Source organism: Chaetura pelagica, unplaced genomic scaffold, assembly GCF_000747805.2.
Source record: "Chaetura pelagica isolate M959 unplaced genomic scaffold, ChaPel_1.0 scaffold55, whole genome shotgun sequence".
NCBI lineage: Eukaryota > Metazoa > Chordata > Aves > Apodiformes > Apodidae > Chaetura > Chaetura pelagica.
In genome coordinates this window covers 2,985,439-3,000,340 of record NW_009953571.1, presented here as the reverse complement: position 1 = coordinate 3,000,340, position 14,902 = coordinate 2,985,439, and the positions used below count along the sequence as shown (strand labels likewise).

The 14,902-nt window shown below is 41.4% G+C and overlaps 1 protein-coding gene across 8 annotated transcripts in view; it reads left to right on the top strand.

Annotated features, from left to right (window-relative positions):
• The window catches only part of MADD (MAP-kinase activating death domain), a 59,430-nt gene that overhangs the window by 6,877 nt on the left and 37,651 nt on the right, over nucleotides 1–14,902 (top strand). For 3 of the 8 annotated variants that reach the window (XM_009999536.1, XM_009999535.1, XM_009999534.1), the window contains exons 5-17: nucleotides 1,164–1,277; nucleotides 1,899–1,979; nucleotides 4,447–4,625; nucleotides 5,242–5,477; nucleotides 5,822–5,978; nucleotides 6,962–7,065; nucleotides 7,940–8,133; nucleotides 8,787–8,907; nucleotides 9,571–9,587; nucleotides 9,706–9,838; nucleotides 11,101–11,202; nucleotides 13,644–13,746; nucleotides 14,766–14,897. In XM_009999536.1, the coding sequence (XP_009997838.1) occupies nucleotides 1,164–1,277; nucleotides 1,899–1,979; nucleotides 4,447–4,625; nucleotides 5,242–5,477; nucleotides 5,822–5,978; nucleotides 6,962–7,065; nucleotides 7,940–8,133; nucleotides 8,787–8,907; nucleotides 9,571–9,587; nucleotides 9,706–9,838; nucleotides 11,101–11,202; nucleotides 13,644–13,746; nucleotides 14,766–14,897 (1,673 nt within the window). Of the gene's footprint in view, nucleotides 1–1,163; nucleotides 1,278–1,898; nucleotides 1,980–4,446; nucleotides 4,626–5,241; nucleotides 5,478–5,821; nucleotides 5,979–6,961; nucleotides 7,066–7,939; nucleotides 8,134–8,786; nucleotides 9,068–9,570; nucleotides 9,588–9,698; nucleotides 9,839–11,100; nucleotides 11,203–13,128; nucleotides 13,189–13,643; nucleotides 13,747–14,765; nucleotides 14,898–14,902 lie in introns of all 8 variants that reach the window. The other 5 variants (XM_009999530.1, XM_009999529.1, XM_009999532.1 and 2 more) reach the window with 3 other exon arrangements.

Here is a 14,902-nt window from a genome sequence, read left to right as displayed (position 1 = left end):
TTATTTTGCTTGGAGAGAGAATGTGGGCCATCCTCCTACTCCAGTGCTATCTTCCCATTGAGGCTGAAGATTTGTTCTTGTACCACCCCTTGGAGATAACCAACTGTTCTAAATTTAAAGAATAAATTAGTCTCTCAAGCTGCTACATGCCTTATTGACTTAAACCTTTTTCCTCTGCTGATTCTCTTATCAGAAGCAGCCTGAATTTCCCCTTAGGTTTTCCATATACATTTAAAAAAATATCTATTTCTCTTACTTCCTAGAAACATAAAATTGTTTTGGTTGGAAAAGGCTTTTCAGATCATCAAGTCCAACCATCAACCTGGCACTGCCAAGTCCACCACTATACCATGGCCCTAAGCACCACACATGCCTGTCTTTAAAATACCTCTAGAGATGATGACTCAACCACCTCCCTGGGCAGACGGTTCCAGTGCCTGACAGTCCTTTCAGTGAAGAAAACTTTCCTAATATCCCATCTAAATCTCCCTTGGCACAACTTGAGGCCATTTCCTCTTGTCCTATCGCTTGTTTCTTGGGAGAAGAGACCAACCTCCATCTCACTACAACCTCCTTTTAGGTGGTTGTGGAGAGTGATAAGGTCTCCCCTCAGCCTTCTGTTCTCCAGACTAAATCAGTTCCCTCAGCCATTTGTCATAAGACCTGTGCTCTAAAACTTTCACCAAGCTTTGTTACCCTAGAGGTGTTATTGTTTTGAAGCCAAATTACTATTACAAGGGTACAAGTAAAGCCATATTTACGATGGCACAGACTCAGTTTGAGCTGAGGGTGTATTTGTCTGTGACTTGCTGCTTCTCTAGTTAGACACTTACTCTGAGCATCTTTTTTCTTGGTCTGTGATAGACCTGTCAAGCTCTTAGATTAGCTCTTTATTTCCAAAGAGCCATGCAGCCATACAAGTTGGGCATGAGAGGCTGAAATTTATTTTCTTCTAGGTGAAAACTGAAGCTTTTTGAGCAGAATCTTTTATTCTTTTATAAATTACTTTTTTAATGCCTCTGTTTTATGGAATGAGTTACTTATCCATGCCTTGTGTGTTATATCTGCTATGACCATATTGTAGTTAATAAATAAATATTTGGGAAGTACATGGTGATGTCAATTGCAGATCTTGTCCTTATTAAACTCTCTCTTTCTCTCAGTTGCTTCTGGCCCCTACACCCTATATCATTGGTGTTCCAGCAAGTTTCTTCCTTTATAAACTGGATTTTAAAATGCCTGATGATGTATGGCTTATTGACCTGGATACCAACAGGGTAAGTGACACACATAAGTTCTAGGGAACTGTGCACTTCCATCAGTCTTCTCACTGCAAATTTAAGAATGCCTGGCCTCAGTCTGCCCACTGCCATGCCAAATTTAGGTTTCTGTTCCTTGTGTCTCAAGGCCTCAATTGTTTTTGCTCATATGGCATTATTTTTCACTTAATCAATCTGGCTATATCAGTAGGAGATAAATCCTCAAACAAATTATAAAGATATCTTCTTGTGTAATGGTGACCCTGTTTCTTATAGCCCTACCTAAAAAACTCAGTCTGTTAAGGCCTTCCAGCAGTATTGGTTGTCATGATTCAAATGGGACCATGCATCCTGCCTCCTGCTGGGGCACAAGCAGGGCTACTTCAAGGGAAATGTGTATAAGATCTTTTTATTTTTGGTGGTAAATGGTAGAGTTAGTCCTCCATTGTTTGTGATCTTGTAAGCAATAATAATCATAAAGAAGTTAAAATCAAAGTCTTGATGCATGTGTCTGTGTGTTGTGGATTTTTTGAAGTTGTTTATTACTTTTGGTATCTGGAGTGGTGGAAATAAGGAGATTCTGTGTTGGGAATTACTACAACTGGGGAATTTTTAGTCTGTTACTGTTCTTAATTCTAGGTAATAGTTCCCACAAATGCAGAATCTTTGCCAGCATTGCCAGAACCAGAAGCTTCGGAGCTGAAAAAGCATCTGAAACAGGTAATATGCACTTTGGGGAAAGGACTCAGATTCAGTAGAACTTAGCAGATGTCGTCTTGCATAGCTCTTCTGCTGTATTGGCAAGAATGCAAGTCAGCAAATGTAAAGCAAAATACTTGAAAAGCAGATGTATATCCTGGCACCTCAGATGGATATGGAAATGTATCAGCCTATTCTTACTCAAGAAAGTGTCCCTTGGTCAGTCTTGGAGAGGTCTACTCTAAATGTGGAGGTGGGCTAATCAGCAGGGTGGCTAATTAAAGAAAGTTATAGGGATGTCTTCTTTTGAGCTCCCTGAGCCGCATGATTTTCTAACATTGTCTTCCCCTGACTAAGCTAAAGTTGAGACTTAATTTTTGTTTCAGATCTCTCCGTAGTTTCTCTGAAGGACTTTGTTGTAATTTCCATTATCTGTTTAGTCTTTTACTGTCCCTGCTGCTTCCACCTTTGCTATTTGTTGGAGGAAGCACAGAACTAGGAATTTTCTGGCAACCTCTATAAGCTGTATCATTGGCCAGTTAGAACATCCCCCATGTTAGAATGCAACAGAATTTTTAGCTTGAAAAGCAGTATCAGTTGATATAGATAAGTGGTAGGTATCCAGTTGCTGCGTTTCAAACTTAACAGAAGGCTGATTTGGAAAAGTGAATGGTCACTGAGGCTTACAACTGCAATTAATTTCTTAGCCAGGTAAGGGATAATTTAAAATGCTCCCGGATGCAAGAGATGATTTCTGGTTCTTACTGGTTTTGAGGCTAACTTGTTTCCAGTTGGTGCAGAAAGTTCCAGATTCCTCCTTACGTTTGCCATGTGGGCTTTAAACTCTGACCTGATCCATCAAGCTGTGATCATCTTTGTTTCCCCTCCATTCACAGATCTGTGTGTGAGGTCTCAGTCTCTCCTCTCAGGTCCTGCTAAGCCATTAATCAGCTTGGGTCACCCTGGCTGATCGTGTCAAGCAGGTTTTATCTCTTTATTTCTGTTTTCCTTATGCACGCTGCATGCAGTATCTAAAGGTAAAGTGTGTTACTAATGTGATGAGGTGTGCTCTTTCTCTCTCCTCATAGACCAGGAGAGCAAGTGTGTAACCTCTGTGATACCCTAATAGCTGCTGTCAGCACAGATGGAAGCAATATGTTGCTTTAAGTTTTGTTACATCCACCTTCCCCCTACTTCTGCCTCACCCTCTTGCAATTTCAGGCAGTATTCAGCAAAATTCTCTCACTAGGGCAAAGCTGAATACCAGAAGAACACATTGCAATTTCTTTGGAGATGTGTTTAAAATTCTCAAAGAGTTCACCCAAATTCTGGTTGCATTCCTGTGTCTCATGTGCTTTTTGGGTCTTAGTCTCAATGATTAAAATTCAGCATATCTGCTGTTCAACTGCAGGAGAAAGTTCTTAGCTGCATTGGTAAGGACAGTAGCCTTTCCACTTGCCAAAGTGGCCAGATGTGAATGTTTGGGGGTGAGGCAGTTAGACCTCTCTCCCACAATGTGCCTATTTTGTGGTCCCTTTTATTTCTTCTCATTTGTGATATTTGGTAGTAATAGATTATTTTTTTTTCTCCCTCCATCTGTTTCTCTGTGGTCATGTGTTCGTCTTGGCTCTGATGGGCTGCTGGTGTTATCATATGATCTTCCATCTTGCCTCCAGTGTCTGGTTAGCATGACTGCAATCACTCAGAAAAAGCTGCTCACTCCTGACAACAAGGTTCTTTATTTTATTCTTTTCCCCTCGATTTTCCATTTTACCCTTTTCCTTTGGAGATTTGTTTTTTTGTTTTGTTCTCTCTATTTATTTATTTATTTTTGAAATAAAAAGATGAAGACTCAGTGGGCAAATGGGAGCAATTAGGAAGATTTAGGATAGATTTGGGAGTTCAGGACTGATTTGCTACTTGTGCTGCTCCAGTGCGTTTCCCTGAAGATGTTACAAGGGTTGAAGAGGATGATAGCTTTATGAAGAGATGAAGACCTCATTCAGATGGGAAGTGGAGGTTTGCAGAGATACAGGCAGATGCACATGTAAAGGTTTCTTCACGTTGCCCTCGGATATCAAACTTACTGGTTGAATGGCCAAGTTAGTTTCAAGGCTGCTACATCCCAAGATGTGTTCAAATGACATATGGGAGTAACTCTCCAGTAAGTTACATGTAGTGCCATACCAGTGGTCCAATCCAGACTCTGTTTTCCTGTCATGAATGATCTAGCAAAGTGGACTTGCGTGCTGCCCACTGCCTGGCTCAAGGACTGTTTCAGCACTGAGGAGATTGGTTTGACAATCCACATAAAGAAGGGCCTGGAGATATTTGTTGACCATAGGAACCATAGGAAATGGTTTAAGACAAACAAGTGGAGCATGCACAATTCTTGCAATTGCCTAGAGGGCAGGGTAGCTCTGATCTCTCTTTTGTTCCTTCAATAAGTTCTCGTGCTGAATGTGTGCATAATATCATCCTTTGTTAGGCACTGGCCAGCATGAGTCTCAATACTCAGCCCATTCTCAATCTAGAGAAGTTCCAAGAGGGGCAGGAGGTGCCACTGCTGCTGGGAAGACCGCAGAATGATTTGCAATCAACTCCCTCCACAGAATTCAACCCTCTAATCTATGGAAATGATGTGGACTCTGTGGATGTTGCTACCAGGTGAGGCTGAAGGTAGTGCTGAATCTTCAAAAAGTTTGCACTTGAAGGCAGCACAGACGCTTCTGTGGGTCCAGTGGTGGAAGCAGCATCTTCCAGGCTCTACTGCAGGTTCTACTTTGCATCATGGGGAAAAAAAGAGTAGAAATTACCATGCTTATCTCAGCTCAATTAACTGCATGCAGATAACTGTGTATCTTGAGGGAACGTTTTCTTTCTTGCATTTTCCTGTAGATCATCCACTTTACCAGGACTGTTACTGATTCCTTAGCTTAAATTGCAAGCTTTGCAAAAAAAGCTCAGCCTTAGCTTAAATTGCAAGCTTTGCAAAAAAATCTAGAGACTCAATTGTCACCTGAGCTAGTGGATATGAGAATGATGTGCCTTGTTGGATGGGCCTTGGTGTTGAAGTGGTGAATTAAAGTGATTTCTTGTGGTTTGTTTTTTATGTATATTGTTTTTTTGAAAGGCAACTGTTTTCTAAGAAGACAGTTTTTTGTAGCGGGTTACCATTCTTCAAAGGTTTGAAACACTGCCTACTGCATTCCTTAAAAGGCTGTCTTCTTTTCTGATGTGTACTGTGTTTTTATCTGATATATTGTCCTCTGATTCTTTTTAGGGTTGCTATGGTGAGATTCTTCAACTCGCCAAACGTTTTGCAAGGTTTCCAGATGCACACTCGCACCCTTCGTCTCTTCCCACGACCAGTGGTGGCCTTCCAGGCAAATTCTTTTCTTGCCTCTAGGCCGAAGCAAACACCTTTTGCAGATAAGCTTTCCAGGACACAGGCAGTAGAATACTTTGGAGAATGGTCCCTCAACCCTACTAACTATGCTTTCCAAAGAATTCATAACAGTGAGTGTTGGTCTTGGCTTTCCTGCACTTGTATGTAATGCGGGAACATAAAAAGCAGGGAGATTCATGGGAAGGACTTAGTTTAACACCATATTGTTTCTGCTGGGGAGGGAAATCTAGTTCAAGGAACATTTTTCATGTGTTTCTTTGAAGTTAGCCCTGATATGATCCACTCATTCCTCCAATGAATTTTACCTCTTGTCTTGTTTGCTTACAGAGAAGAAGTCTTGTAGCCTTCTTAGAGTAGAAACTGTCCCTTTGTGCAAGACTAGCCTCACTGTGGATGAAGAAGCCTTTCACACCATTCAATGAGTTGAATTAACTCTCTCCTTGTGTTTGTGCAGACATGTTTGACCCAGCACTGATTGGTGACAAACCCAAGTGGTATGCTCACCAGCTGCAGCCCATCCACTACCGTGTCTATGACAGTAACTCACAGCTGGCTGAAGCACTGAACATCCCGATAGAGAAAGAAACAGATTCTGATCCCACTGATGACAGGTTAGTGGAGAGCATGACTGTCATTACATGATAGTTCCTTCAGATTGCTGGGCCTCTCCTCCTACTGCTCATTCGCAGTCTTTTCTTCTAGCCTACTAGGTTGCTGTTTCATTTCATCTGGGCAGAAAACTGCCACTGAAGTGAATTGTCTCACTGCTCTGTCATCACAGCAACCTCTTAACCCTTTGCTAGAGTCTTCTCAAGCCTTAGTTTAGTGTGATTCTCCATTTATATTTTCCTGTTTCCTTTTGCTACCTGAGTGCCACTTGACATTTGGTATTTCCTCCCACCCTAATGCTTTTTTCTTCTATGCCGTTCTTTCTTTGGTTATTTATATTCCAGTTCTGCAAGTGCTCACACCCATCTCCCCACTCTGAAATCTCTGCTCAGTGCACATAGTTACGTGAAGTTTGTTAGTACTACCCACTGCTTGAGACCTTGTGTGTTCACAAGTGAGAGTAAACTTTTTTGATACAGTAGTTTTTATTGTATTTCCCCAAGTTTTGCATCTAGTATTATTATCCTACGTTCCCTGCTAGCCTGTGAGATTTTTCAGGCCATGTTTTCTATGTTTTACACAGCACCAGGGGTCCTGATATAGTGGGATTTATCATTACTAAAAGAAATGAATGCTTTTACTTGTGATTTTCAGTTCCCTTGAAGTTACCCCACGCATACATATGCACACATGTGCACTGATAATTAATACACTACTGCCTGCTCATTTGTGCTCATTAACTTTGCTGAGAGCCCTTAAATGTCCTCCCATATTGTGTATTTGTGTGCCTCCAAGTTAATTTATTTGCTCTGAGCTTTCATGAAGCTGGCTTCTGACTCTTGCCAGAAATTTGTTTGTAGAGGCTGTAATATCCTTTGATTTTTAAGAGGCCCATGAAAGCAGTGCTGGTTCACATTTTGGGAACATCAGCCTTGCTATTGCTGTTATGCTGCCACTCATCTTTCTTTCTCACCTGTTGTGGCAGTGGCAGTGACAGTGTCGACTATGATGACTCAAGTTCCTCCTACTCCTCCCTCGGTGACTTTGTCAGTGAGATGATGAAATGTGACATTAATGGTGATACCCCAAGTGAGTAACTTTGAGCTTTACTTTCACAAGGTACTCATAGGTTCCTCTTCCTCATTCATCTGCATTGTGGGAAAAATGCCTCCCCTAAGGTCCTGAATCCCAGTAAAGTATTGTTCCATTGTAGTCTTGCTCTGAGGTAAAAGTGTCTTCTATAATCCTGCAGTATCCAGTGGTAGGCAGAAAAAAAAGACATTTCTTCTGCTTAGATACAATGTCCTCCACAGCACACTGGAAGGAAGAAGAACATAATTAGGTGCTGCTGTACAAAACTGGCTCACAAAATCTGGAAACAAAGTGCTGCAGCCAGTAAATACTGTGTAACGTGGGCAGCAGAGTACAAGTGTTCTCCTGCCCCCCCATATTGGTTCTCAGTGCTGTTTTTAATGAGTCACTCCATACTAGTGGGGACAGGAAAATGTGGGTTATATAGAGGCTGCAGCAATAGCCTCTCCTGTGATAGTAGGAACCGCTCACTTTTTCCAGTAAGCTATATCTAGGAACACCAACAGATTTCCTATGTCCCAAGGACAAGAAGTGATAATCAGAATTTGCAACAAAAGAAATCCTGCTTGGACATAAGGAAAAGATCTTCATGGTCAGTGTAGTTAAAACAGGTTCTTGGCATCACAGTAGAATGTCAAGCCTTGGAGACTTTCAGAACTCAGTGGAACAAGGTCTTAAGCAACCTGCTTTAACTCTGAAGTTGCCCCTGTTCTGAGCAGAGAGTTGGAATAGATGAACTCCAAAAGCCCTTTACAATCTAAATTTATATGCAGGTTTATTCTGCTGAGCAGTCCTCATGTGCTAGTGGTCTTCAGATGGGCAGAAAGCTCAGGAATGCACTGTTCTTTAATGCAAAATGATGTGTTTGCAGATGTTGACCCCCTGACTCATGCAGCCCTTGGTGATGCTAGTGAAGTGGAATTTGATGATTTTCAAGAATATTCAGGGGATCTGGATGAACAGGCCATGGACAGTGAAAACTCCCAAGAGAACAATCAGCCTCGTTCAAGTTCCAGTACTACAGCCAGTAGCAGCCCCAGCACCGTCATCCATGGAGTGAATCATGTGTGTACTGAGATGAGTTCAGCCCCAAGATCAGCATATTAGGATATAAAGAATGGGAGAATGCATGTGGTTCTTTGAGAAGGGGCGAAAGCTAATAGGACTGTGAAACTCTGCACAGATTAAATTGCATGCTCTCTCTGGACTTTCTGAGCAAGATGGAGTTTACTGGTACTCTCTTATGCTGGGACAGAGCATTCCTGTACCTAAGTTCCCATGCACTGAAAAATGCAGCATTAACAGAGAGCAGTGACCTAGGTTGTGATTGCAGGAATTGCTTTAAACAGAGTCTGGAAAGACTTGATGTGTTAGAGGAACAAGGAGTGGGGTGGGGAAGCTCATGCATCTTTGGTCATTTGGGAAGAATGGGAGTTGCATAACCCCAAAACAGGGTAATGGAGAGCTGTTATCCTGAGCTCACACTTACCAGTAAGACTTGTTTTACTGAGGAGTAAGTCCCTAGAACAATGCAGGAATACTGCAGTGTACGTAAAATCCTAGATTAGAGCCACGGATACTGGGGATAGGGTTGGGGCCCAGTAACAAGCAGCAAGGACCCTGCAGACTTCCCAGTCTGAAATAATTGTTCTTATCCTGCCTTTCAGTTGTATGTAGCGCAAACTAGCGAACACATCAATGATTTGACTGCTCCACAGGAGTCAGCAGATTCAGCAGAAATGGAAGAGAAATTGGTTGCTGGATTTTCAAACCATCTTCCTTCCTTGCAACTGCAACCAAGCTTCCCTAAGATCAGTTTGGATCGTCATGAGAGCGACAGCACAGTTGGCAGCATGAGCTCCTCAGAGGCAGTGGTGAGGAAGCGAGAATATGACAATCCATACTTTGAACCACAGTATGGTTTTCCCACAGAGGATGAAGATGATGAGCAGGAAGAGAGCTACACCCCAAGATTTAACCAGAATCTCAATGGAAGCAGGTGCGTCTTCCTTGTCTCCTTCCCTTTTGTACAGCACTTCTGGGGTTTCCATCTGCTTCATGTAATTTAACATTGGTTCATTCAAATGTCTTTTGCACCTGAACTGTCTTGTTGATCACTCCCGTTTAATATTGGAACTCTGTAAATCCCTTCTGGTTTGAGTAAAGGCACTTGCTTACTTCCCCCACTTCTGTGCTTTTATGTAAGCACTAGGAGCTAACAGAATTTTCAGTTTTTCCTAGAGACATTCTAGTATATCACCTACTGATTTCTTGAAACCTTTGAGCAATTATTTTGTGAAGCTTTGTCTTTTGGGGAAAGATACTGTAGTGATTCATGACATTAGGTTTTCTTGTTAGGGCTGTCAAAGCAGGACCTTTTCACCCCTAAATCCACCAATGCCCTTTTTCAGACAAGTTTTCAGCATGCCCTAATAAAAGCCTGAATGCAGAGAAGCTTTAATCATCTTGTTTTCCCTCTTTCCTTTTTCTTTTGTTTGCCAGAAGGTGAGGGTAGCATGGTGAAAACTGATGAGGAGGAGACTGACATTGATCTCCCACAATCGTAAAATGTGTTGATTTGGGTTGGGAAGAGGGAAAGCTAATAACAGATGTATTTAATTTCTTTAAAGGTCTCAGAAGTTACTCCGTCCAAACAGTTTAAAACTGGGCAATGATTCTGATGCAGATTCAGATTCCAGGGCCAGCTCCCCAAACTCTACTGTTTCCAACAACAGCAGTGAAGGTTTTGGGGGCATCATGTCTTTTGCAAGTATGTAACAACACATTTGTGAAGCTGGTTTTATTTATTGTATTAGAGTTTATCGAGAGATGGCATAGAGGGATGGCTAGTCAAGAAAATTACTTGGTTGGCAAATTGTTACCAGCTGTCCAGAAGCTATGCTGGGAGCCACAGAACCTGTTTAACTTACAGTGCTGATAGCTATTGCTTTATGTATTTTTCAGTAAGAAGGACTTTGGTTATGTGTTTAGACCCTTGTGTTATACAGCACTTTAGGGCACAGATCAGAATTTTTTTCCATTTCATTGAGACAAAAATGTGTGCAATTTCATGAAGTTGATAAAAAAATCTTACCACTAGTACACTTTCCATGCTGCTGTGTTGTGTGATTAGGTGCCAAATTACATTTCTTGCCTGTCCTCACCTACTTTCAATTATATTTTAATAATAAAATTCACAGCTGTGGAAAACAAATCTGAAGTTTTTAATGAGTGAAAGAAGATATGGCCAATTAAGTCTTGCAATAAAGTGGGGAGCAGTGCAGGAAGTTTCCAGTAGTGGGGAAAGTATATTGGATGTTTCTGGTAAAATTGTTACTAAAATTAAGCTGCAAAAAAAAAGAACCAAAGCAAATTAAAACAGCATGCTGACATTTTAAATGAACATCTTGTAGATCAAACAGCTGATTAACACTTCATGAGGTGTTTTCAGGCTGTCTCCAGGCTTAACCAGATGGTCATCCATTATTGTGTTCTTAAGACCTGTCTGTACTAGGAAGAACTTCTGTTTTCTTCTAATAAATGGAAGGGTTCTATTTGAAAGTACACTTCTGTGGCAGATTTACAGTGTTTCACAAGGCACAGTGCACAATCCCCTCTTGACAACTACATATCCCAGAGATTTTCAGTCATCCTGTTTTCATATGTGGCCCCTACCATTCAATTGCTCCAAAAACGAGGATAAAACTAGAAGACACAGCTGATGTGAGATTACTTGTTTAAGTGCAGGAAAGACATGTGGATATTGCTGTTACATTTAGGACTGAAAGATATAACAGTTATGATTATAATATGAAAGCTAAGAGTTATGTTTTTGTGCAATATAGAATAATATGATTACAGATGTAGTTGCAATGTAAATGCGATGATGTTTTGCTCCTGAGACTTTTGGGTAATAAAGAAGAACTTAATCATTAAGGATCTGGAATAAGAAGGTGAATTACAGCAGTTTTAGGAAGTTTGGGTGTGTGCAGAGAGCATTAGGCATTGAATTGTTTTCTTTTTCTGTCATAGGCAGTCTGTACAGAAACCACAGCACAAGTTTCAGTCTGTCCAATTTAGCCCTACCAACCAAAGTTGGGAGAGACAAGAATACTCCTTTTCCCAGCTTGAAAGGTAATAATTTTTCCCTTTGTCTTCTATAGCCTTTACAGTTCTTGTGACTTGGTAGTCTGAGGACAAACAGGAATCCTAGAGGTGATGCATTTTGGTAGCTTGGCTTGGTAGCTTGGGTAGTACCTGGCTTAAAAGTATCACGACAGTAAATTATCTTGATATTTCTCAGTCAGGCTTCTCCCCAACAATTGAGCTGTGTTGGGATGGGAGACTGCTGGTCTAGCCTCTGCTAATGGATACACTGTGAATGCTGGTTTTGTTTTGCTTGATTTTTAAGTACTTAGTGTAAAGAATGGGAACCAAGAGAAGAGGTAGGTCTACTTTTGTACTGTTGCGATCTCAATTATTAGCGTTAGGTAGCTTGTTAGAGCAATGATGGTGCATTTTTAAGTCAGGATAATGCCAGCCTCCCTGTGGAGACTGCCATTTACATGGGTTTCAAAAGTGTTTATAGCCTTTTCAGTTCATTAAATAAAAATTTTGTGATCAAAATCAAATTATAAACATACTTCAGCTCACACAGAGCGAAGGTCAGTCCCTAACTCATGTGCATAATCTTTTCACTGGAACATCTGTTTGTCTGTGGTATCATTAGATGACGTGTCTGAATGGGCACTAAAGGAATGACCCTCTTCCTGTGGGTAGACAGACAGCCTGGTCATCCTTGTACCAGATGTAACAACAGAAGGGTGACTGAGCACTTGCTGGTGCTTTAGCATTGAGACCTGTTCAGTTGCTAAATTGGGGAAAGGTTTTATTTTACCTTTTGAGTTATTCTATCTGATTAGAGCTTACTGCTTTTGTTTTAATATGTTGAATTTTTTCATTTATTTTTTCTTCCTCATCATTTTCATCGGTAAAGATTACTTTAATCTGGAAGTGGGAAGGGATGTGGATGAAGGTTGGTATGATGTTTTGCTGACCTTTGACCTTGTAGAAACGAAGGCCAAAAGCTGGTTTTTGTGTTTCTGCTTTGGACTTTGTTTTTAGACAAGTAACCATTCCCTGTGTGTAAAATGAGGAGGAACAGGACTGGTATAATAAAAACACTAGCAGAGACTCTGCACAGCTGTTTTTGACAATCTTTTACCAGTTGGTTATGTTTTCATGTCCAATTGTACTGGATAAGAAATGTGCTTTGTGTCAGGGTTATTTCCATGGGTAAACTTAATGACTGATTCCATGCATTGGAAGAAAACAGTGATGGGGTTTGCTGTTCCACGTTCATGCTTTGCACTTCATCTTCTGCACTTTTGTGTTCTTTCCTTGACTACTGTAATCCTGCAGGGCCTTTAATGTTACTCTGCAGATATGAGGATGGGATTTCAGTGGTGTAGCCCACTCTGGTTTTCGCACGTGCAAGTGTGTGTGTGTGTGTGTGTTCATGTCCATTTTCACGTGCATGCTGGTTCACTGGGATTCCCACTGGGCGCTTCACTGTTTTTTAAACAGTTTTGTCTCTGTTGTACAGGTGTAAAATTGCTGCTTATTCTTACTGAATGTGTGTGGTACCCTGTGTTTCTAACTGTAATGGGAAATGATGCTGGGACTCCATCTCATTGCTGCTGTTTGACCACTTTCCATCTTCCTTTTTAATTTTTATTTCATGCACATCCATTGATATTTTTTCCTCAGTGATGCAGATGTTTTTGATAGTGCCCTTGAAATAAAATATGTGCAATAACATCCTTGAAAATGTAATACATTGGTTCCACAATGCCAAATTTCAAGTCAAGCACTATCTCCAAGATTAATTATACTGGCCCTTGTTGTCTTGGACTTTCAAGCATCCTTCCTGCTCTGGCGTCATTTGGGTTTTGTTTTGAGGGAGGGCTGGGAAGAAGCTGGTAGTTGGATTCTTCTGATGCTGGTGATGGGGAGTGCAGATATTGTAGTACACTACTAATTGTATATTTTGTGTCCCAGTATTTGGGTTAAATACTATAATGGAGATTATTACTGAAGCTGGCCCAGTAAGCAATGAAGGTGGGTTCCCTACAGCATGAGCTGTGCATGATTTAACAATTTCCAGCATTCCCTATGCCTGACTTTGGGCTACCTTTCTCACTGGGTAACCAGTACCACATGATCTATACTAGTCACCCCCAATGCATTATGCTTTTACATATAGTGACTAATTTGAAGATGGTTCTTGTTGTGGAACTGCATGCAAAGCAGCCACACTTTTCCTGCTTTTCACCTCCTGCTCCCATTACCATCTTCTCTTTTTCTCTCTGCATTACTCCCATTACTGTTTTCTGCCGATGTGTGATGCTAGAATATGATATATGCTGCTGCTTTTTTGGAGTTTCCATTTTATTTGAAGTCTGTTACCTGTAATCCGAGTAGGTGTATTAGCCTTAGTGTTGCTTGTTACCAACCTGGGATGAGGCTGCTTTTCTCCCACCCCTTCCTTTCATCTTGTTTCTTCTCCTGTTTAGGAAACAGGCGAGCCCTCGTGGATCAAAAGTCTTCAGTCATTAAGCACAGCCCAACAGTGAAGAAGGAACCCTCATTGCCTCAGGGACGAACTAGCAATTCCAGGTAACATTTTTCATTTCTTTTTGAGTGTAAAGTGTTTTTAGAGTGCTTTCATACATGGCCACTATTTCCTCAGAAGTCTAGCTGTTGAAAACTAAATAATACTTGTCTGTAGCCCCAAGTTTGCATGTATTACTGTCCGAGAAGATTTGGTATGGGTGGTTTTACAGTTAATCATACACAGGTATTTTTCTGTGCTCTGAAATGTGTCCTTTTTCTGTCTGAGATAAAACAATCTAGGTCCCTACTTTAACTCAGTAATTATTCTCAGTAATTGAGTCTGTTCTGAACAAGGTAGTTTAGTCAGCAGGGTTTTAATGCACCATGCAGGGATCAGCTGAGTCACATGAAGCAGTTTGATTCCATAAATTCATGTGAAACGTTTTTCTCAGCTGTGGGAAGGGACTGAGAATAGTGCAAGTAAACATTGCCTGTGCCTGGACTTTCTCCTCCCTTGCTTGTATAACATGTTAGCACTCTATGGGTAGAGTGAAATTTACTTTGAGCTACCAGGGCTGAGAGACAACAATTGCAGAACAGTAACTGCAGCTTAGACTGGGGAACACAGCAAGATGCACAGGAGTTCCCTTCCCATTCCCTCCCTGTGGGAAAACAAGGTGAAGCAGTACACGTGCCAAGTTGGTGCGCTTCCTCCTGCAAGGAAAGCCTGTGAGTCAGACAAAGCAGCTGTGGGAGAAGGTTGAGGCATAGAGGATTCCTATGAATTCTCAGAAGAGCTGTGAAGGTGGGGAGTAGAGTGATCACTAGAGGGACTAGTGGAAAATCTGGTTATGGCTTATTGTAGGAAACAACAGACAAAATAAAATATCTGATAGTACACCTATAGAACAGAGCCTGGACTGTGTGCAGTTATGTTAGCAGCAGGCATAGCTAGATTTGAACTTTTGTAAACTTAGCTTTGAAAATGCATTTCTGTGTGTATCCTGGCCAAATCTCTCTTCCCATGCAAGCCAAGGTCAGCAGAGGCCTGACTTCTCCTTGCTTCTTCTTAAATCCATCAGTGAGAACCAGCAGTTCCTGAAGGAGGTGGTACACAATGTCCTTGATGGACAGGGTGTTGGCTGGCTGAACATGAAGAGAGTCCGACGCCTGCTGGAGAGTGAGCAGCTCCGTGTCTTTGTGCTGAGCAAGCTGAACC